We start from the raw sequence: 22,851 nt of genomic DNA, 5'->3' as shown, positions 1-22,851 counted from the left end.
TGCTGAGCTACCTTTAAATCCAAGTAAATATTTATTCATCATTTATGTATTATTGTAAACATTATTCTTCATAGCCTATATGTTGACTGGTACACTTACCAGTTTAGCAATTAATCTTGTGATGCTACCAAATTACATGGATCTTGGAAAGTCCTTGGAAATTATTAGGGAATTTCAGACCAATAAAATAAACAATTTTTAGGTTACTGTAGGTCAATACCAAAACAATGTATTTAAAAAAAAAACACACAAGAAGACCAAGGTTACATGAAATGTCTATGGTTGTATCAGAATATACAAATGATACAGAAATGTATGAATAGACGTTTGCTTGGAACAATAGAAAAAGTTAACACATCTAGCTGATATAATTCTACAGGTATCTACAATTACAAATAATAACTTTTAAGGTGAAATAAAAGAAAGATTCTGTTCAGAATAATTTGGAAACTGTGCAAAAGCAGTATAAATCGACACGAGTGAGCTACACAAGTATTGAAACAGTCTGCATAGTCTGATTTTTTAAAATGACACGAGAATATTCATAAATAACCACAGAACACTGAAACACTATGAACCTTTCTGTCATTGTTGTATCCTCAGAACCTCTTCATTATATTGTTAATGTGATGTTGATGTTAAGACAATCCTCTGCTCATCTTTTTAATTAGGAAAATTAGGTGAACCTAAATAGCTGGAATGCAGCCTACATTTTCAACAGGTGAAACTTTCCAAAAGGTACAAGAGGAAGTCCGATTATCACAACCCGCCAAAAAGCATTTTTTTACCTGCCAAATTAAAAAGTAGTCGGGTGGAAAACCAGCCAATCTGGCAGAACTGGTGACTTTCCAGTGTCATGTTATCACCATGAGTTGAAGCGCTTGGCAGATGTTTAAACTGTCATTCAAGCATGTGACTCCCTTCAAAACCACAGTTGTTTTTTTTTTTTGGTGTGTATTTCCATTTCTGTTTGTGTATCAGTTAAACAAACAAGATACAACATTTTAATTACTGGCAGATCCATCCAGAGGTTCCAGTCATTGTGCTAAGCAATGACTGAAGCTAATCCTAGCTCCACAGTAATACACAGACATGAGAGATGAGAGTGGCATCTCATCTAACTCTATGCAAAAAGCATCCAAGCGTTTGACATAATTGTGAACACCTACAGGCCCGGGTCCTCAAAAACAAAAATGAAACTTTTAAGTGAACTTCTTGATGTAGCGGAGTTTCAGGTAGGCGATGATGAGAAATATGATCGACATAACAGTCAGAGCCACGTGGTTCTCCCACAGTCCCCAGGTGGTGTACTCTATTCCCAGGTAGTCCAGATACTGCTCTCCTGTGCATCTGAAATAAGGCAGGTCTCACTTGCAAATTACATATTATTATTTAAGATGAATTTTTGTAGTTCATAACGGTTTGTAAAGTCAGCTGGAATCATGCTTTTGATTGTAAAAATATCAACTTTTAACATGAGGCATGGTGGTAGATGCCTCAGGTGGTATAAACCAGTAACACGCAACCAGAGATGATACAGTATGAGGTCTACTCACGTCAGGCCAGCTGCACTCACACTGCAGTTGGTCATTATAGCTGACATGCTGATGTTTCGGATCACAGCCTCCTCACAGAATTTCAGGCCCACAAATTCATTGATCTTCAAGGCCTGGACAGAGACATTACAGTCAGTGAATGCTGAGCAGAACAAGGTAAAGACTGTATGCTGATCCATCAGTGGTGTTCAGTGAAGGAAGGAGACAGAAAATGACCTCAGAGAAGTAAAACCATCAAAAAGGGATGCAAAACAACAACAAAGAAACCAAAATGACCATGAAGAGATGCAAAACAAGCTCAGAGACGCAAAACGTCCACAAAACACAAAACAACTGCAAAGTGACAAATGAATGCAAAGATACACAACAACAAAATATGTTGCTGTTGGTCCAGGGATTTTATAAAGGATGGGTGGGGGGGCCTTTACCTGTCTGCGCTCAGGGACTCATTTTTCTCATAATCTGTCCATGTATTTGGGTTGTGTTTATTTTAACAGCTACAATAAAAGGTCTTCATCAGGTATACTTAGACCATGAAGAAAGAAGTGAACACAGTAACATGACTGATTGATCAGCTGGGTCTATTGGCCAATATAAGCTTATTGCAGATACATGGGTATCAGCATGCATGTGGGCCAATAAGTAACAAGGAGTACAGAAAGCACATAGATATGTCAATTATTGTAAATATTTTGGACAAATGATGTGTATTTGCAGATATAATTGCTGGTACGCCTCTGTTTATTCAGGTGACATGGTAGCTGCCTTAAATAAATCTTTTTGGTAACAGTGAGGATGCACCTTCCTCTGGAACTATAAATATATTATTCCCACTTTGAATTTTTCTGAAATTCTTCCTGTCACGCTGTCCTTAAATTTTGACTTACTGCGAGGCCATAGCGAGGAATACTGAAGTACTTCAGCCAAGCCAGCCAATCCATGATGCTGGGTAGGTTCACCAGGAGACCTGAGAAAATCTATATACACAATATAAACAATATCTTCAGCGAAGAGTTGGAACAGGCTGATAGATACAGAAGGTAAAAAAATTGATATTTAAAGGTTTCATTGTACTTGAAACCTTTTTATGTACATCCCTTTGTTTTCTACTGTACATTGTTATGTCTCTCACCATCATGAAGACAAAGGTAATGGTCATGAAGATGCTGGCGAGAGCCACGACGCTCTGGTCAGCTGAGATGGCCATGGTCATGGCTGTGGCTGTGTAGGCCACCAGAGTCACCGTCAGCGTGAAGACGAAAAAGGCTGCTACTGTGGATTTGAGCCCTGACAGAAGCGCATGCACACACACACGATTATTAGAGACTAAATACAGAGCGGATACTTGCATTTAAATTCAGTATTTGATCTAGTACTTAAAGATTTAAACTTTAAGTATCCCACAAATCAATGAATTTATAGATCTGTCAGTCTTACCGATCATAAAATAGACAATACAGCTGAAGATAACAGAAGTGATGGTGCGTAGAGTGATGTCGGACAGGATCTTAGAGATGAAGTAGACAGACACTCTATAGTATCCACTGATGTACTCATGCCTGTTGAGAGAGAATACAAACAGAAATCAAATACCGCCTCTGCAGGGCTCAGACCTGATCCATGTTGAATTGTGCACACATCGTAGTTTGAAAAGTTGTCTACAACTTCATGTCTTCATAGATATTTTGTATGCTCTCTAATTGCATATGATCTCCTCTTTTGTCTCTCGACAAAGAGATTTTTAACTCCATGAGCCTTTACCTGATTGAATTGTAAATGAAGTGAATGATGAATTACATACACAAAAAGCTTCCTCTCAATGATGAAGAGCTCAGCTGCTGACACAGTGCTGAAACACTGGTTGGTAGTGATGAAGAAGAGAGCACCCATCCTGTAAGAAACCACAAAAGAAAATCTGAGCATTAAGTCTCTCACACAACATAATTTTATATTTTATTGCAAAATTTTTATTTCATAAGCCCCACACACAGTACAGTTGGTCCAGTAACAAATATTGGCTCCAGGTGTTTATAAAGAAAGAGAGGACACGCATCTATAAAGCTAAAACAAAGCCAACACTCTGCAGGAATACAGAGCAAATCACAATAAATGGGAACAAAAAAGTGCTTTTACTAATTTGATTTGAGGGTCATAGGGTGTTGTATGCTGTGAAGATTGTAAAGCCAATTACACATCTCAATGTGTATCTTAGATTACACAGTAAGAACTAGCTAAAAGGGCTTTAATATAATGTTTACACCCTTTTCCCCAAATTTCAGTTTAGTTTCATGTACAGTATCCTACAGGTAGCCAGTATTTATTTAAAGCAACTTGTACTTATCATCTTACTTTTCTTATCATCTGACAAATAGGTGATCCTGCAGGGAGAGGTAGCAGGAATAAAGTAACTGTACAGATTATGGTACTAAATGTGGTGTGGTCCATGTTTAACTACATAGACTTCAAAGTTAACTGACTCCATTGTGGCCCTAATGAAAAGGGGCGGGGGGGGTGAATAACCTGGAGACTTTTAAGCTACATACATTGCTGTCTGCCATACTGCCTATGCATTGACCATGAATTTAATGACATTAGGTCCTTATATTCCAATGAACCATGCACACAAAGAAAAGAGAGAGACCACTGAGATTTCTGATGTGCCTCACTGGGTTTGTGAGTACCAGGTTGTGCCCAATAAAATATGGTAAGAGGATTAGCTATGCAAGAATTACTCTACTTTTCACACTTCTTCATCAAAATCAGTCACTGACTTGAAAACCCGAACATTTATCGGGAAACATGTTGCATTAATCAGTGTGCCCACATAATATTCTATGACAGAAATTACGTAAATTAAAATATGTATTTATAGTATAAAACTATTATGTTTTTGTGGTTCATCTTTCTGGCCATCCCTGACCACACAGAAAAAACAGTTTTGACTAAAATTGTTTTTAAACATTGAAGGTCTTTACCCAAGAGGAAAAAGGGAAGTCTTCATGATTAATATTATAATAAGTTTAGTTCCTCTAATGCATCTTTTATAAACCTTCGTCAGGCTTTTGAAACCTGTTGTTGTTGCTACCTGACAGACAAATCGTAGGCTGTGTCTGGAAATGACTGCAAAAGCCTCACAAAATTGTAATTTACTCAGAAATGCAGTTTTATTGTTAATAATTATGTAACATATCATGGATACAATATTAGGATGGGTCCCCAGCTGGCAGCTGACAAAAATTCTAAGGTTTTTAGGACATTTGCAGCATGTATTTCAGCAATTGTCTCACCTGTTCTGGATGCCACTCTGATCATCTTTGACTCCGAAGAAAATGGCTCCTACGATGAGGGCAAGGAAAATGTTGACTCCCAGCTGCACAGACAAAAACACAAGACATTTAGACAAAAGAAGCAATGATGAAAATCGACACAGTCCTGTTTGTAACATTAGCATGCATTAGCCTGCGCACGGTCAAAACCCAAACAGTGATAAGAACAAATGTATCTCAAACATATCTGTGTCACAATAAAGTTGTTCTTAATACTGATCTTAAGTGTTGCTGGTGTTTTGACACTCTATGTCTGCTTTCTCTGTTCCACTGCAAGAAGGTGAAGTTGTGTCAGAAACCCCCATTTTAGTTACGCCTATTTGCTTGTTAATGCCGGACATTCAACTCTGAGACTATTTGGAAGAAAAAAAGTCAAGTGGTGGTGAGTGTGAAGGAATAAACGGAGCCATCAGTGCAGTAATTTAGCTATACAGTTCTGCTGAATGTGAACTGTTATGAATTCTTTTTGAAGAATGAAATAAAACTTAAAAAAGCAATATCCTCACTGACAGAGAAGCCAATGTTTTTGGGATCAGGGGTCAAGTGGACACCCTTCTCCTCCTCCAGACGGACCTATCCGAGACAACAACCAGACCTGCTGGTGGGGGAAGATGACAGAAAAGAGTGAGGAAAGTGAAAGCGACACAAGTTTTAATCCTAACAATTTACAGATTATGACAGGACTAAGCGGTTCCCAGGGTGAAGGGATAAGCTAATAAGGTTGAGCCTTTTTCACCTCATTCCCCTCAACCCCTCATGTGAAAGCGGGGCAGTGAATGGATAGGTCATGACGCAATCATGTGATGAGTCCCCGGAGCAGGGCCAAGGGGTTTAGGCCAGATATGATATCAGTTCAGATCCTGGCCCAAAGAGGCAAGACTTGGGTCACAACAGTCACCAAAGCCGATTATGGCGCCCACGCCACCTAGAGCCCCTCTTGTAGGATTATTTTGACTTATTTAGGGCCAATTAGCTGTTAATAATTCTTAAAGTGAGGAGACTTCTGACGGCATTTTGCCGCCATGGTGTGACTAATGAGAGCATTAAGTCCTCACCCCTCCAAACTGCTGTCTATGCATCCTGTTCATGATGATAACAGCACTGACACTGGTTTTCTTTTCACTCTTTGGAGTGTTTGAGCAAATTAAAGGTGATAGCGGTTCAAAATCATGTGGATCTACTCCAAGGAAAGGCAGCTGAAATTTGTGCATTGGTAATGATCCTGGCTTAAGGTTTTTTTTAATTAAGCATATTGACCCAATTGATCAAAGAATGGTGAAAACCAAACTTAGTCAAGACCCTGAGCAGAAAAGGCCTCTCAAGACCATCAAAAGCCTTCTCAGCCTTTAAAAGTAACAGCCTAGCTTAGCTGGTGGGTGGATTTTTTTTTTTCAAACTTTGGCAAAGCCAGCCCGCCTGTTTCCCCCTATTTCTATTCTTTATGCTAATCTAACATAACCTGGTGCTTGTTTCAACTACATATTTACTGTACACATGTGAGAGTGGTTTTGGTCTTCTCATCTATTTCTAGAATACGCTCCTGCTTTCTTATCCAGCACATGTGCTATTTTCATCCTAATACACTTGACTTGGACTTGACCCAGAAGACTTAAAAAGAGCTCTGTACTCTGAAGCCACAAAAGGTGAAAAATGCAAGGTGGAACTGAGTCGTAGGGACTGTAACAAAAACTTGTGAATCTTTACCTGAGCAACAGACGTTTGTGGATTTAACATGAGGTTCTGGAAGGTTCTTTTTAGTACCCAACGTAGCTGGTGGAAGAAGGAGCTGTTGTAGGTGATGGTGTGGGATTTCGGATTTGAGATACACTCCTTATCCTGGGCAATGCGGTTCAGCTCAGCTCGGGTGTCGCTGGAGTAGCTGCAGTTCCTGTACTCCTCTACCAGGCGTTCCTCAATGCTCTGTTTGGAGATGCTAAGCTCCTCAAAGTCCAAATCTGGCCACACACACACACACACACACACACACACACACACACACACACACACACACACACACACACACACACACACACACACACACACACACACACACACACACACACACACACACACACACACACACACACAAAGACAATGATTTAAATAATGGAAATATTCGATATTACAAAAGATGCCAATGACCACAGAAAGCAATAGACTGAAGACTTTCAGGTGTGAACCTAAAATAAATGCCAAGAAATGTTATTTTGGCTCAAAGTTTTTTTTGTGGTGCAGAAAGCTGTTTCTTAATTTTCAATTCTTTTGCATGACCTGGTTTGATCAGTGCTTTGAATATAATACTCTACCCAGCCAATGATCCAAAACCCCAAAATATTCAGCCTGAAATGACATTAAACTGAAAAAAGATCTTGACTAATTAACCAATCGTTTCTTAGCACTAGCTTGCATAAGATAATATCCCTTGGAAACAAATACACCATATTATGAAGTTAGAATACATTATGAAATCTTTATCATAGTAATCATGGCTTGGTTTGTACCTTCAGAGCCGTGCACTTTGGTCATGGTTGAGGCAGTGAAGTCTCCATTAATAACATCCAGGAAGAAGTCAGCTGGGTTGTTGTGGGGCTCACAGGTATAGCCTGAAACACACATCACAAAGATCCCTGTTTAATATGAATACATGCCCAGTGTTATATGGATACTGACAATGTTTTTTTGTTTTTTTTTTATCTGCTCTACCCATATACCCGTATAAGAATATAGCAGTTGCACCATCATCTACACTCATTTCCTACTGAAATTCAAAATTTTAAATGAGGATGAGCATAAAGATAAATGAGTGTCTTGTAGTAATAATAAGTTTCATCAGAGTAGTCACCGATGTTGGCAAAATAGTCCAAAGCATTTGGAGCTGGTCCGTGGTACACCATTTTACCACTAACCAGCAAGGTAAGAGTGTCAAACAGTCTGTAGATGGAGTAGCGAGGTTGGTGGATGGACATAATTATGGTTCTTCCGTGACTGGCCATTCTGAAAACAGATATATTAAAAATCATACATAAACATATAACAAGTAAATATGACTAAGCAGGACATTCTGCGTTTCCATTAGTAGTTTAAAATCTGTTGAATCTAATATTTTCTGAGGAGAGACAACTTTCAACTGCAGCAATCATGAAATGTAATGAGAACTGCAAATGTAAAAGGCAAAAACAAGTGAATTGTGGTTGCTGGTTTATAAGTAGCTTTGAGGCATGGACATAGCTGAACCTCTCAATATAACCTGTCTTGCAATCAGAGAAACAACAAAGAATTGACAGACTTCTCGTCAGTTTTTCATTACCTTTTCAGCAACAGCAAGACAGAGTTGGCAGTGCTGGCATCCAGTCCTGTGGTTGGTTCATCTAGGAAGAGAACTGAAGGATCAATAATCAGCTCCATTCCGATGTTTGTCCTCTTCCTCTCTCCTCCTGATATTCCCCGGGTCATCTGTGTGCCCACCTGTGGAAAACACAAGAGCAACACAACAGGGATCAATCAGTCTGTCCTGACTGTCCTGACTTTCACCTGACGTCTTGAAGCTTGACTCAGACCACAGGGTAAGAGGTTGGATGAATAATTGAGGCATGTTGGAAATGTGTGTACATTAACCTTGGAGTCAGCCACTTTGGTAAGACCCAGTTCTTTGATGAGGTGATTGACTCGAGCCTCCTTCTCACTCTGTGGCACAGAGCTGGGCAGCCGCAGAGCTGCAGAAAAACGCAGATTCTCCCTCACAGTCAGGGTGCCCATGACCACATCTTCCTAGGAAGGAGACAAGACCTCAAGGTCAAAAGTTACAGACACAGAAGATCAGTTCTTTTGTGGATTTCTGTTGTCCTGGTCTACATTGCCACAGACCTGTAAAGCAGAGACCCACTGACCTAATAGTGTGCAGGAACAAGTAAACTAAACCCTGTATTTAAAGCTGTTTAACTTAATATTTTTATATTAACAAGAGATCAAATGACTATGTGTAATTTGAAATGGAGTCACTCATAGGGATGACTTCACACAGAATTATCAGCAAACCTGCAGTTTTCCACAACTTTACAGGGCTTTGTAGTATCTACGCTACCTGCCCAACACCAAACAGCAGACATAGTTAGAGACTAGGTTATGAAAGCAGTGGAGCATTTAGCAGCTAAAGATCCAGATATTTTCCTCAGGAGTCGGTGGAGATCAAACCAAAGAGTGGATATCAGACTTACATTTATCAGTTGGGCACAAAGAAGCTAATGTTGCTCCATGTTCGCTGGAGTGGCTGGAAAATCAGATAGTGCAAGTTTAAGTAAGTGAGAATAATTCAAACGCACCTGAACCACATAGCCAGAGAGGCACTTGAAGTTTGGAGGCTGTGGTGCTCCGTCAATGAGTACTTCTCCTGAGAGACCTGAAGGATCCTTCCTTGCAGCCAGAATATCCAAGAATCTTTGAAAAACAAAATAACACAATATTTAATGTATCTACAATAAATACAGACTATTTTGAACATTTTTTTTTCTCTTGGAGATCAGTGCTGTACTCACGAAGATTTTCCACTTCCAGTAGGTCCAAGAATAGCGTTCAGGCCAGGTCTCATAATCCCACTGCAAGACAATAACACTCAACTGTATGTAACCAGTTTAACATGGATAAATTATTTTAAAGGCAAATATTGGGGCATATTCTAATACCCTGCATTCATTCCTAAAGGTGTATAATCAAATACTTTCACTTCACCGTATTTTACAAACACAAATATGAATAGTGTGAAAAGTGGATTAATGTGGTTCTGTGGACATGTGATGCGTTTTAGAGGGACTTAATTTTTCTCCCTTATCCAACATGAAATGATCTTTGTGAGAGGATTTTTGCAGTTGTTACAGATAAATATACAAATATCTAGAAAGCTGAAAAAAAAATCTATACTGTGTAAAACCATTGTAAAGAATTCAGGAGCAAAGCCCATGACTTCAGAACAGTTACACAAAAGCACCACAAAGAGTCAGCAATATAAAATGGAATTAAAGGACTGAATAAAAGCCTGGCAGTGGATCACGTGACGGTGTTTAATTCGTTTCTCTGGCAGACTGCTCTTTAGTGCATCAGAGAGATTATATGCAAGAAACCATGCTTAATATCATATAATTAACTCAGAGGCGGGAAAAGGCCCAAAAACTTGTGTGAAATTATTCATTCTTCCATGGGAAATGTCAGGTGTATTTAATACCATCAGAGAGAAACCAATGTAAGAGTCTATTCACTATTGTCCTACTTTAGATAAGGTTACAGTGATCCATAGTGAACTGACATGAAGAACCACTGCTTTTTTAATGTAACATGGTCTCCCCAAAGTAAGAGACTCAAAAAAAGCTCTTGCGATAAATTTTATAAATATTGAGTCAAAAATAAATAATTATGCAATTATGCAATTTGTTTCTGGAAGTAAACAAACCAAAAATCACCAGATTCATAAAATATTTTGTCTTGTTGTCTGAGGTAAGTTCAAACAAATTAGCAACAATCTGACAATTAATAATCCTAAATAATTAAAAATTTTTTTACTGAACTCTTTGAGGAAATGAATAGAGAAAACGACTGACCAAAGTGTCACAGTTCAAATACCTTTGGATTACAGACATAGTGAGTGAGCGGCGAATGATAAGAAAACAAAAAAAGACAAGTTCATAAAGAGAAAGGTACAACTTTGCAAAAAGAAAGACAGACAAACAGATACAGGTTTACAAGTTTTACGACTGACTTGAGGTCCACCAGTATTTCTCTGGGACTGGTTTTCCTTTTGCAGAAGAAGCCGCTCTTCAGCTGCACTTTGTACTGGATATTGTGGAAGCTCACAGTAGATCCACGCGGCTGCTTGTTCTGGTCCGTCGCTGTGACGACCTTATATCTGGCCGTCCCGTTGGTGCCAATTTCTTCTATCATTGCGATGTTGATGTGATTGACTCTTTCCATTGTCCTCTGCAGCAAGCACCCTGTCAAATGACAGTGATCTGATAGAAATCAGTCTTTTTACACATTTGTTTCATCGAGATATGATGTTTTAGAAAAAAGACTACGTCCACTAAAATCACTGAATATTTATACACTTCTCTGAAATAAAACATCAGCCTTATCGGAAATGAAGCAAAGGTGCTCTTTTTATGTGTGTGACAGTGATAGAAGAAGAAGTAATAAAACAATTTAAAAATGTCTGTTACAAGTAAGTCCTGCTTTCAAAATCCTACCAAAGAAGTAGAAGTAGAAAAGTATCATCAAATAAAGCTGGTGGTCGAGGTGGAGCTAGTTTTAACACATAGGTAGTTCGGTCCTTTGGTTCCCAACCTGAGACTCTCCAAAGGGTCTCAAGATAAATGGGGAGTTGTAAGATGATTAATTGGAAATGAATGATGAAAAGACAAGGTTCTACCATGCATTTTTATTTTACTTTTCCTTAATCTTTTTTTTTTCTTTTGTGAAATACTGCATAGAGTGAACTCTGTGTTGACCGCAGATTATTTAAATGAAACCATGTGAATTGTTTAGTGGGTAAATGTCTCTTTTTGGTGAAACTGCTAACAACTCCTAGACATATGAAACTTAACAAGGGGTTCCAACTAAATACAAAACGTTTTGGCCATGATACAAGCCAGAAAGAAAGGAAACCACTGGTTTAATCCTTAATAATGTGTTGTATTTTATCATCTTATCATTTGTTTTTTTTTCTTTTTCTTTAATGTAAAAATATTCATTTGAAACATAACTCATTAGTACAACTATTGTCTAAATGTAGTGGACTAAAAAGTATAATATACAATCTAAAATGCAGAGGATAAGAGGTATAATGTATAGAGGGAATTTAAACTAAATGGATTTACCCAAGTAAAGCAAAAGTACCTCAAAATTGTATTTACGTACAATACTTGGCTACCAAAATTAAAACTGATTAAAAGATGTGATATATTGATCAGGCTGGATTACACCTCACCTAAAAAAAAAAAAAAAAAAAAAAAAAATCTCACACAGCTGGTTATGTCTTAAATTTCATTTGGAGATTAATGCAACAACACACTCAGCTTCAGTGAATTGTGGTTTTTGGGTTTGAGTCTCTTAAATGTATGCCTGTATAATATTCCTGAAGCTGACACAGACAAATATTAATTATTGAAAAACACTGTGAGTTAAAATCCAGATGGAAAATCATGCAATTTATTTTGTTTAAATAAAGATATCATTCAACAGCTCCAAATGCACTAAAAACTCTTTGGGGAAGGACAAATCTGTTAAAAAAAAACAAAAACATTTTCATGCAACCTACATGATTCTCATCAGGGTCTCATAGCTACAACTGAGGGCATTGAGGTCCTGCATTTGGTATGTCGGGGGATGTGGGGATGTGTGTGTTACCATATGTAATTTTTAGCTTCGGTGCACAGATGAGTACATTTTTAATTCTAGGGCCTTGCAGCCATTATATCGCTTTCTCTAAAAAAGGAACTTTAGGAACCTTGAAATTGTGGAAATAAACCGAATAGGTGGCTGTTTTTCTTAACCAGACAAAGATCTTACCCATATTTAAAAAAAAAAATCCTGGGGACAGTGCAGTTCTCACATTAGTTAATTTTCAGTACAATAAGAAACGGTTACAATTTTTGGTAAATCAAGTGCACCATCTTCAGTTAGACAGGCAAACACTACACAAGCTTGTGATCTCTTGCAGAACTGAAATTAAACTATAATTCACATGTTGCCGAAATCCTCTGAAAATGGTCACCAGCACCACCACCACCACCAAAAAGTTACTACAAAGCACTAAAAGGTCTTGTTGCCGTGACTTACCGAGCTGTGAGACTGTGAGAAGGCTGCTGGTACGGAGTCCTGCTGCAGCCTTCAGGAGCTGCTGCTGCTGCAGACTGACGAGGCAGAGAGAGACTGGGCAGCCTGGTTAACATCAGCTCATGACAGCAGGGACAGGTGCCTCACAATTAACAGGGATCCCAAGAAATGTCCACATGGTTTTAACCCTTTATTTACCACTTGAGTAGATGTGAACGATGTCAGTGGAGACCCTCTGTTTCTTTTAACCTAAACCTCAACATGAAACAAAAATGTAGTTAAAGGATAAATTAAAAAAAAAAAACAGATGCAGAATGTAATGGAGTATAAGCAAGTTTCAGAAGTCTGCTAAGATATGTTTGCAAAAACTTATACAAAGAGCACTGACAAGTTCTTTTTTTCAACTGAAAAATGTCCCCACACTCAGTAGACATCTTGGATCCTTATCAATAAATACATCCATGGCTTTCAGAGACAACTATAAAACATTTCATGAGGACATGTACATCAAATTAACTGACTACCTAAAATGCACAACATTTTAGACATTTTGATTTCATGACTTACAATAACTGTTCTATAGTAAAATGTCTGAATGGCTATTCCCACAAAAACATTACTACAAATATTAGAGTTCAACAAAGACATCATTTTTGACGTGTATTTTTTTTTAATTTAAGTTTCACAAGCCATTTAGATCAAAAATACAGTACTAAGTGTTGTTGAAACAGTCACATTTAGGTCCCAGATACAGGTCTACAGTTACAATTATATGATTATATTTGAAAGGCAGTGAAACAAAAAAAAACAGCAAATACTGATCACCCTGTGAAAGATTGCTTTAACAGATGAGGAGGCCTGTAAGGAGGACGTGTTAGACATAAAGACAAAGTCCTTATAATAAATCAAGGTTTCATTAATTATGTGAATGGGGGAGGAGGAGTGAGGGAGTATTTACAAAACATTTATAAATGGTGTTTGAGGAAAAACTGATAGCAACACAATATCTGCAAATCTCATAGACAGAACAAGTATTCTGATAAGTCTGAATGGTTGCATTCATCTAGCTTTAACAACCACAAAACAAAACAGTGAACAAAAACTGTACAGTGGATCTAATGTTTTAAGTCTGCCTTGCATTGTTGAAATGTATACAGTCACATTAGATCAGCCAAGACAACTTACACAGCTTAATCACGCCAATACCCTACAGGGTTTGATTGTATTTTTTTAGTCATGGAGGGCATTTAAGCAAACATTCACATTGTCATACATGGCTCTAAGTTGTTCTTTAGTCTTGCATTAAGTGTGCTTTGCTCTTTGTGAGTGACATAAATGGTATAAATGATGAATTACTGATTGTAACCGAGTTACAATTAAAATAATGCAGCTTACCACAATACAATCACCAAAGCAAAGGTTCTGTGCGTGTCAAATATTCTGGTATGAGAGATTTAGCCAAGATATTCATTAAATCTAACAGAGAACTATCAGTTTTCCAGATATACATAAATAGAATTATATACAAAACATACACTGTACATTCCTGTACCCTGAACACTTCATATTGCCCCAACAAGACCTGTTTCAAATCAGTACAGATATTAACAGTTATACAAGCTTGAGCAATGTGTAAATTGCAAGAAACGCAAATATCTTATTTTTACAAATGTCAGACTGCAGTATTAAGCAACTGCATTCACACAGCCCACTAGTTCACCAGCCCACTAAACATTCAGGGTTCTGTTCATTTCTCCCAAGTCATCACAATTGTGCAAATGGGCATCTATGATTTTCAATGGTGCTTTAGTAAGTATTATTAGACAACAGTCTAGAAACGTGTTTGTGGGGAAGTATGGAGAGAAGTTCAGAAGAGTAATAGTTCTTTTAAAATTACCAGGACCGACGATTTTCAAAGCTGTAAATATTTCTATATAGTCTCATGGTTTGACCCACAAGATGGAAATAAGCTCCAGAATCGTCATTAAGACCTACTCACAGACTTATTTTGCTCATGATGATTAAATTCCAGTTGCTTCAGAAGACAGGAGATTTCATGTTATGTACATTTTGTATTCTCATACAAGGGTTCGATGAATTCCAATTAACTGAAAAAATGAATGCACTTCAATAAGTGTATATTCCCTCTCTCTTCTATTCATATACTCCTACCCTAACATGGAGAAATGGTCCAGAAGTAAAGACAGCAGACTTACAACAACTGGTAAAATCCAAATGCACTACTGTCTTGAAAATACAACTTATCAAAGTTTAAGGATAACTCAGAGATTTTTGAACTGGTGTCTTATTTTCCCACATTTTTGGGTGCAAATGATTTTTAGGGACAAATGTCTTTGCAGTTAGGCCACTACTGAGCAAGACCAGTATACTGTCAACGGCTAACAGCAGCTGCAAATGTAATCAAATGCCGCATTTGTCTGCGTGAAAGTACGCCCACTGAAAGTGCTTGTTTTTGCCACTGATCAGTTCAAATTATTATTGTGTCTGAAATCATTATGAGCAGGATTCCTACAGAAATATATTTTGTTGTTTAACAACTGCAAAGATTTTTTTTTGTCCTTTTCAATCACTTGCACCCAAAAACATGGGAATATAAGGCCCAGGGTGAAAAATTCTTTGAGTTACCCTTTAAGTTAATGTTAAAAATAAAAAATAAAAAAGTGCAAACTTGGGTATTACTAAATAGATAAAAACGTATCTGAATAGCAAACAGGAATACTAATCTTAAAATCTTAGCTCATGTAGGACAGGCTACATATTTGCTAAGTGAACACCCGTCTGCCATTCAAACACTTCTCAGCGTTTAGCACCTATAAGGTCATTGGCTTGCTAGTAGATAAAACCTTGTATAAAGAGGATGTTTTTAATTTAGTGCACATCATGAACTGACCACCTCTTATTTCACAGAGGCTAATAAGTACTACTCTAAATACAATGTTGTATCCCTTACATATTATTGTCTGGGCAAACCACACTCTTTATAATATTTTCCACAAGGGCACTGATTGTATTGCACACATTAATTAGGTCCACAGACCACAGCTTTTCATCCAACGCCTGATGACTACGCCCAGCGACCACTCGACACAAAACTTCTGCTGAAGGAGAAACTTGGGTCCGAACTCTTGTGCCTTCCCCAAGCACCAAAGGGCACCACAATAATTGTGCTGTTGTCCTCTGAGCCATACTGAAGAGCCTGAGAGAGAAGAAAACCATAGTATGCCAAAAACATTGACATTTTTGGAAGGATGTTGATTTGTCTAACAGAATACCTAAGCTTTCATTTTAATAAATATCTGCCCCAACTCAAAAATGTTCATCAATAAACAACCTGCTGATCTGAGATATAAACCCACAGCCATTTAATCACAATCGTGTCCTTCACTTCATGCATGATATCCTGAGTACGCTTTCACTATCGACAAATTAAAAGCCAAGTACCTGGTCAGATATTCTTTGAGCTGCCTCTTTGGGGTCATGGCACTGGTTGATGACATTGCAGATCTCCTGGCTATTCATAATGAAGTTAATGCCGTCTGTGGTCAGCGCCAGGAACGCGTCGTGTACATGGTGCAACTGAGGGAAGAAATTTTAACAGCATTTCTAACATTTCAAAAGCACGGTTAGTATTACAGATGAGGCTAAAAAAAATGTACTGGCTCATATCCAAAAATTGGAGGATGAAGGCCAGAGTGTTTGCTGAAACCATTCCAGGCCTGTGTTGCCATTATGCTTTTGTGCATACATTATTAACATTATGCTGCATTTGTCACTGTACCACCTCTTGCATGCTAGCACAAACTATTTAGGTTATAATACTTGCATGTATTAGCTTAAAACACCCTAAAGCAAGTGTGAAATATTTATCCAATGCTGTGACAAACTTCCCTTTTTGTAAACCTACCGATACTCTCTTGGTCTCGGGCTCAGATATGACCCCCATGTTCTTCAGGTCAAAGTCTCCAATGCTGCGTGTCATTGCCAACCTGCCATTGACGTTTGGCTGTCCCAGACTATTCCAGGTAATAAAACCCCCACTCCTCTTAATCCTTCAGGCCGGTGGAGAGAGAGAGAGAGAGAGAGAGAGAGAGAGAGAGAGAGAGAGAGAGAGAGAGAGAGAGAGAGAGAGAGAGAGAGAGAGAGAGAGAGAGAGAGAGAGAGAGAGAGAGAGAGAGAGAGAGAGAGGAACACAATGAATGACTACAATAATAATTACAATATTGTTAACCACAGTAACAATATCTTTCTCAGGCCAGTTACTGCTTACTTTACATTATTAGGTCATTACATGTTCATAAAAACTTTCCTCATACAATACACTCATTTAGACAATTAAAACACAATAAAACTTAAATACTCCCAATGTGATCCTCTTAATGGACATTTCAGAAATAACTAGTAAATGGAAATATTCATTCAACTCACTACTTCAATCCATATTTCCCCCTTATCATTCACAACCCCCCTGCAATGGCTCTATGCCTGTCTCTAGGATCGCTGTCTGACAGAATTTATCTGGCTCATTCCCCTCAGCAGTGGCCACAGCAACCAAGGTTATAGTGGGGGCACTCAGAAAATAAGACAGAGTGACCGGCTGAGGGAGTAAATAGTCATAACAAACAGCCTGTGTCTCATGTCTTATGGTTAGTTAGATAAGGTCTCTCTTAGTGGGACAGAGGTAATTGGGGTAGACAATCTGAGCTAGTGTTTAGGATTAGGTACAAAAAAATATTCATATGGATCTGATGTAGTCCCATGAAGAATAACCTTATTTGGACAAGTAGTCAACATGAAGTAATTATGGGATTAAATGTTGTCACAAGGAAGGACAGCTTCACAACTGGGAGGCATTACACAGTGTCAACCTGCATTGCTCATCTCTCTTCTCTGTGAAGCATCGAGCACCAATAAATAATTCTGCTAAAAACATCTTGGTCTCCTCATACTTCTTCCAGCAGCTCACAAGATCTCCATCACAATCTGTGATTTCCTGCTGATGTACTTTGTCTTAACTCTCAAACATGTTGATACCGACAGCATGTATATACCTCTCTTTCTCGTCCTTCCTCTCAGGAGTGTGGTCGACAGTGAGTTTAAGGGCCTTGCCCTTGTGGCACAGCATGGCGCGACTGTCACCCACACTGCCCACCACCAACTCAATGCTGTCCCTCAGCAGGGCCACGGTGGCAGTGGTTCCTGCATTGATCCCCGGCACTACAGAGACATAAAAGGAAACATCAGTGGTGGAACGAGCCATGAAGGTTCACACAAAAAGTCACTGTTCACATTGTTCACAGCAACCATATGGTGCATCTCACACTCTCACATCCACACACTGAAACATGAAGACATGGGTGGGAAGTCACATAGTGAACTTATAGCGAACTAGAGATTGCACAGTAAACAATAGAGGAGGCAGTCACACATGCAAGTCAAAATGTTTCAGCACAGAATTTAGCTCCAGAGCAAACTTTCCAGCAAAGTTAAGTCTAAAGCTGGACCTAAAAATCATAAATGTTAACAGCTGACACAACACTTATCAGTGTCCAGTACTGGGGTTGAGTTTCAAAAAAACACAGCAAATCACCTAAAAAAGTGATGCTTTCTTTTTCTTCTGTATTGCATGAATTTATCTAGTCACAAAATGTGAAAAAATTCATCACTAATCATCATCACATTTAATTATATTGCACTAGGTAATGGTAATTTGTGAAAATATTTATTAATGCAGGCGAACAGTAAAAAGTTATTACCACACTGAACTCAGCAATATGCTTGCAGCCAGTTTTATGCGTGGCTGTTTGAGCAGTGTATTTACTCTCAATGGCTACTTTATTAACTACACATTTTATATCTAATACAATAGCTCTTCCATAAATTTTACCCCTTTACAAAGATTATAATTTTCAGTTTGTGTTGACATTGTTGTAGATGTGTAAATTAAATTATATGTTTATTATTAAACTCATAGTTAAAGGTGGTGTTGTACTGCACTACATTTTACTGAGAGGTATTTCTCCCTGTTTACATACACATAGAGAGCAGAATATTATAAACACCTCTTATGTAATGCTGCCGGTACAACACATCACTAACCATGACCTCAAAGGAAAAACCATATACAGCAATTGAATTAACATCTCTTTGACAGTCAACAAAACTGAACATTAAAGGCATCATAGAAGTAGAATTTATGGCAGAACAGTTGTATTGGATTGCATTAGATTGCACAGTGTACAACTACACACAAACAATGAAAGGTGATTGATCTTTCTCTCTCAAAAAAAATTTAATCTGATATCTTACTGGAGACTTTCAGCTACATGTTTTAAAGTCTAACCTGCATATTAAACATGCTGCATCTCATGGACTAGGTCTGTCACTGACAACAAACATCTCATACAACTTTTCAAACGGAAGCACTGTCTCACAAGAAGCTTTGCATACACTTGGTGAGAGAAGACAAGGAAGGAAGAGAGAGTAAGAGTGAGAGTGAAAGAGAGAGAGAGACAGAGAGAAGTGAGAGAAAGATAAGGAACCTTCCAGTAGTCCAGGATTTAGGACCCGCTGGACTCTCCTTCAATATCTAGCCTCTCGCCATCCACATTGGTGCCAAGGGCCTCCAGCTCTTAGCTGGGTCAGCAGCTGCCGTAGATAACATGCACACACACACACAGGCATATTGGGACATTTCACACAGCGTGGCCGATGTAGGGCCACATAACAGGTATACTAGCTTTTATATCAACAGATAACTTTAATAAGACATAATGCTGTTTGAGAAAAAAAAATCAACCTAACTAGGCTTTATATGACACGGGCAAACATGTAGACCATGTGATTTACGAAGAGAAATGTTTTGCCTTAATTTGTTGGAGGGATACTCAAATTAGCTCTAATATTCCTTTCAATGCCTGTGCTAAACAATATACTTTATAGACTGATAAAATATCAACAGATGGGTGACAATTAAAGGAAAAAACAACATTAAGTGTCTCTGTAAGGTGTTTAACTAGCTTTTACGATTTAATGGTATAGACTCTACAAGTCTCTGGACCTTGGCCAAAAGATATAGACACCATTCTTTCAAAGGATATTCCCTAATTTGGGGTTTCTGATGGTGGTTGGAGTGTTGTTTCACACATCAAAATCTCCCACAGGTGTTTAACTGGGTTGAGATCTGGTGACTATAAAGCCCATAGAATGTGATTCATCTCATTTTCATGACCTCTCCCTCCCTGAAAGTATTTTCATTATGTTTATTTACACATGGACTCAGGTTTTTCCTTTAATTTGTCGCCTTTCTGTATATATAAATGTGTTACGGGAAGCAGTCAAGCACTAGTATTTGCTCTACTTGTAGCTGGTTTATTGTTTATCAGTTATTAAGTAACTTTCGGTTAAATGACAGACCTCAAACCAAAAGTGCTCGGGTCATGTAAGTTGGGAATCCAAGGCTTGAAAGCCTAAGTAGGATAAGTAAGTTAGGTTTTGAAGAGATAAGAAAAAAGTGTCATTACACATATATACAAAGGTGTATACACAGTATGTCTATGTACATGTAACATGAAAGAACCTACCATTTGGAGAGAAGTGTAAGTGCTTTGCAAGAGCTTTGTCTACTTCATGGAAGGCCTTTGTTAAAACTACCTCCAGATTGGACTCCTCTGCCACAATGTCCCTGAAATGACAACAAAATGACTATGCTGATCAGAGTATCAGCTAAAAAGGTATGGCCGTTTGTTCTAACATTTTCAGATTCCACTTGTTATTAAATTATCTAATTTTTCTGGGACAATGACTGGTATAATATGATTTCCTTACTTGATGAATTTCTCCATGTATTTTTCACAAAAGTCAGCTGCTTCCGGTCCGCCATGCCCATCAAAAACAGCAAAGTAGAGGATGTTGTCTGTCATTTGGGAGACCTGGAAGCGGTCTTCATTCTCCTTGCGTTGACCAATGAGAGAGGCACATCCCACCTTAGATAAGCTGACTTTGGGAATGGGCTTGCCATAGCGAATGCTGGGGGGCAGCAGGATGGGCTCATCAATACGATTGTCCCAGATGCCAAATGAATCCCAAGTGGTGGGCCGGCCACTGCTGTCTGCGTCAAAGCGTGTGTTGCTGTGTCGCTGCTCTGAAGGGCTGTAAAGCTGTCTCCGAAAGACTGTGAATTGGAGGTGGCTGCCCTGCTGCAATGGGAGTGGGACTAGGGCTGTCTGAAAAAGACCATTGCGACCCACAAAAGGACCACTGCACCTTGCCAGGCGCGCAAGACAGGCTGTTGACATCACCCTGACAGCACGAACACTGAAGAAGCACCTGATGCAGAGGAAGAGGAATGTCCCAACATGGAAGAAAAATCATTCAGTTAAACTGGAAGCTGAATTCTAACCAACATAACAAAAATCTTTTTTTTTCTTATGCAGAAGAGATCATCAGTACCACAATGTCTAAAATGTTGCAGCTGTTACCGCATCCCTGAGTTATTTGTTGAAATACTCTCTTCAAACTAATCATTACGCAAATGCTTAGGATTCTCCTTATGTCAAAGCAGGCGGCAACAGGTTAAGATGATGCAATTCTTTTACTTTTGCATGAAGTGCTTAAAACAGCCACTAAGTCATGAAGGGAATGGAGATGCCAAAAAATTAATGCTCAATGCTTCATGATAAGTCTTGAGTAGAGCAGAAACAGTTAAATGATGAAAAGAAAATTAGTCAGTAAACAGTTTGGTAATCATTTAAATGTTACAGTCATTTATCAAGCAAAAAAATTGCCATATATTCACTCCTTCCAGCCTCTCTGATATTAAGATTTGACATTCATCTTTGTCACATAATAACAAACGGATTACCTTTGGGTATTAAACTGTTGGTCTACAACAGGCAAGCATCTGAATACATCTCCTTTGGCCTTTGGAAATTGCGATAAACATTTCCACTATTTTCTTAAAACATCACATTTTCAGAGAATCGGGAAACATCAATAACACACCTACATATTCCTGCATACAATCGATATACGATCTCTTCTAACAAACAAGATTAAGAGTGTAGCAATAGCGTTACTTCAAGATGATTATGAGTAACGGCAAACTCAAAGTTTATGTTACATGTATGACGCAACTCTCGACAGTCATGTTAGCTGCTGGCGCTGACACAAGTATCTCGAAAAATCACACATCGGCCGTGCCCGCGTTTCTGTTATTGCATTTTACTTATCCTAAATAACGTATTGTTGTTGCAGTTATAAAAACTGTATTAATGTTCCACTTTCGTTTCGTTGCGGCGGCATTAGCATTTACTAGCTAGCTACGCAGCGATAGCTATCTTTAGCTGATTAGTTAGCTTGGTGGCTAGCAATAGCTAGATGTTCGCGGGTTTGACCAACATTACCGAGATTACCGCTTGGCGCTTACAATAATGTGTTGACTAAAAAACATACCTTGAATATTGTAGGTGTATTTGTGTGTTTTAATCCTCTGCTAGGTTCTTGAAAATAACTCGCCAATAAGTGAATGAAAACCACCGCCTTCTTCTCTCAGTGTTAGCCTTCTTCTTGTCTCAGTGTTAGATCCTCAATGTTATCAAACAAGGCCTGTGATGTGACCGCACCAATCAGCGTGCAAGGAGCGTCTACGCCTTCTTTGACGCCCCACGTACCGCACAGTTGACTAGTCGATGAAATTATTACTGACAGCTCTTTGCACCAATCATTAATCGGAAACCTTGTCATGTCGCAGCCAATCAGAGAAACACTTGATGTTGACGTAGACTGTAGCCATCGGTGGTGGAAGCACTCAGGTCTTTTACCACACTAATTCTGGCTTTTCAAATGTGAATATTTGCTAGTTTCTCGATTTTCTATGACTGTACAGTCAACATGTCTGTGTTTTTGAGTGTTGATCAAACAACAAAAGCAATGTGAATCTGTTTACTTGGGCTTCAGGGAATGATAATGGGCCGTTTCACTATTTTCTGACATTTTATACACTGAGAAAAAGCTGACTATTAACTTGTGGGCTGGTATTGTAGAGGGACCCTGTGTCAAAATCTAGTTTGAAGATCTTAGCTGTTTTAATTTGCATTTACCTCATTTGTTGTAAGATGTAAGATGTTGAGTTT

The 22,851-nt window shown here is 38.5% G+C and overlaps 2 protein-coding genes across 4 annotated transcripts; both read right to left on the bottom strand.

Annotated features, from left to right (window-relative positions):
* Nucleotides 1-1,142: 1,142 nt before the first annotated feature.
* On the bottom strand, nt 1,143-13,203 carry abcg2d (ATP-binding cassette, sub-family G (WHITE), member 2d). The gene is made up of 16 exons (XM_041035627.1): nt 12,704-13,203; nt 10,629-10,860; nt 9,415-9,474; nt 9,202-9,316; nt 8,498-8,650; nt 8,190-8,347; nt 7,725-7,876; nt 7,384-7,485; nt 6,587-6,837; nt 4,844-4,926; nt 3,358-3,447; nt 2,994-3,115; nt 2,689-2,843; nt 2,444-2,533; nt 1,557-1,669; nt 1,143-1,350 (listed from the first exon to the last, which is right to left on the bottom strand). The coding sequence occupies exons 2-16, from the start codon at nt 10,838-10,840 to the stop codon at nt 1,203-1,205; spliced, it is 2,004 nt and encodes a 667-aa protein (XP_040891561.1). The 5' UTR covers nt 10,841-10,860; nt 12,704-13,203; the 3' UTR covers nt 1,143-1,202.
* A 147-nt stretch (nt 13,204-13,350) lies between these two features.
* ppm1kb (protein phosphatase, Mg2+/Mn2+ dependent 1Kb) lies at nt 13,351-22,307 on the bottom strand. 3 transcript variants are annotated; one of them, XM_041035629.1, is made up of 7 exons: nt 22,172-22,307; nt 20,546-21,046; nt 20,302-20,402; nt 17,770-17,935; nt 16,626-16,770; nt 16,163-16,297; nt 13,351-15,917 (listed from the first exon to the last, which is right to left on the bottom strand). In XM_041035629.1, the coding sequence occupies exons 2-7, from the start codon at nt 21,013-21,015 to the stop codon at nt 15,786-15,788; spliced, it is 1,149 nt and encodes a 382-aa protein (XP_040891563.1). In that variant the 5' UTR covers nt 21,016-21,046; nt 22,172-22,307; the 3' UTR covers nt 13,351-15,785. The 3 variants fall into 3 exon arrangements, with proteins under 3 accessions (XP_040891563.1, XP_040891565.1, XP_040891562.1); XM_041035631.1 differs by having other exon boundaries at nt 20,546-21,034; XM_041035628.1 differs by having other exon boundaries at nt 20,546-21,034; nt 22,235-22,301.
* Between the last annotated feature and the right edge of the window lie 544 nt (nt 22,308-22,851).

The sequence above is a fragment of the Toxotes jaculatrix genome, chromosome 4 (assembly GCF_017976425.1).
Source record: "Toxotes jaculatrix isolate fToxJac2 chromosome 4, fToxJac2.pri, whole genome shotgun sequence".
Taxonomy (NCBI): Eukaryota; Metazoa; Chordata; class Actinopteri; family Toxotidae; genus Toxotes; species Toxotes jaculatrix.
The sequence above is the reverse complement of the archived record's forward strand: the minus strand, read 5'-3'. Positions and strand labels throughout refer to the sequence as shown.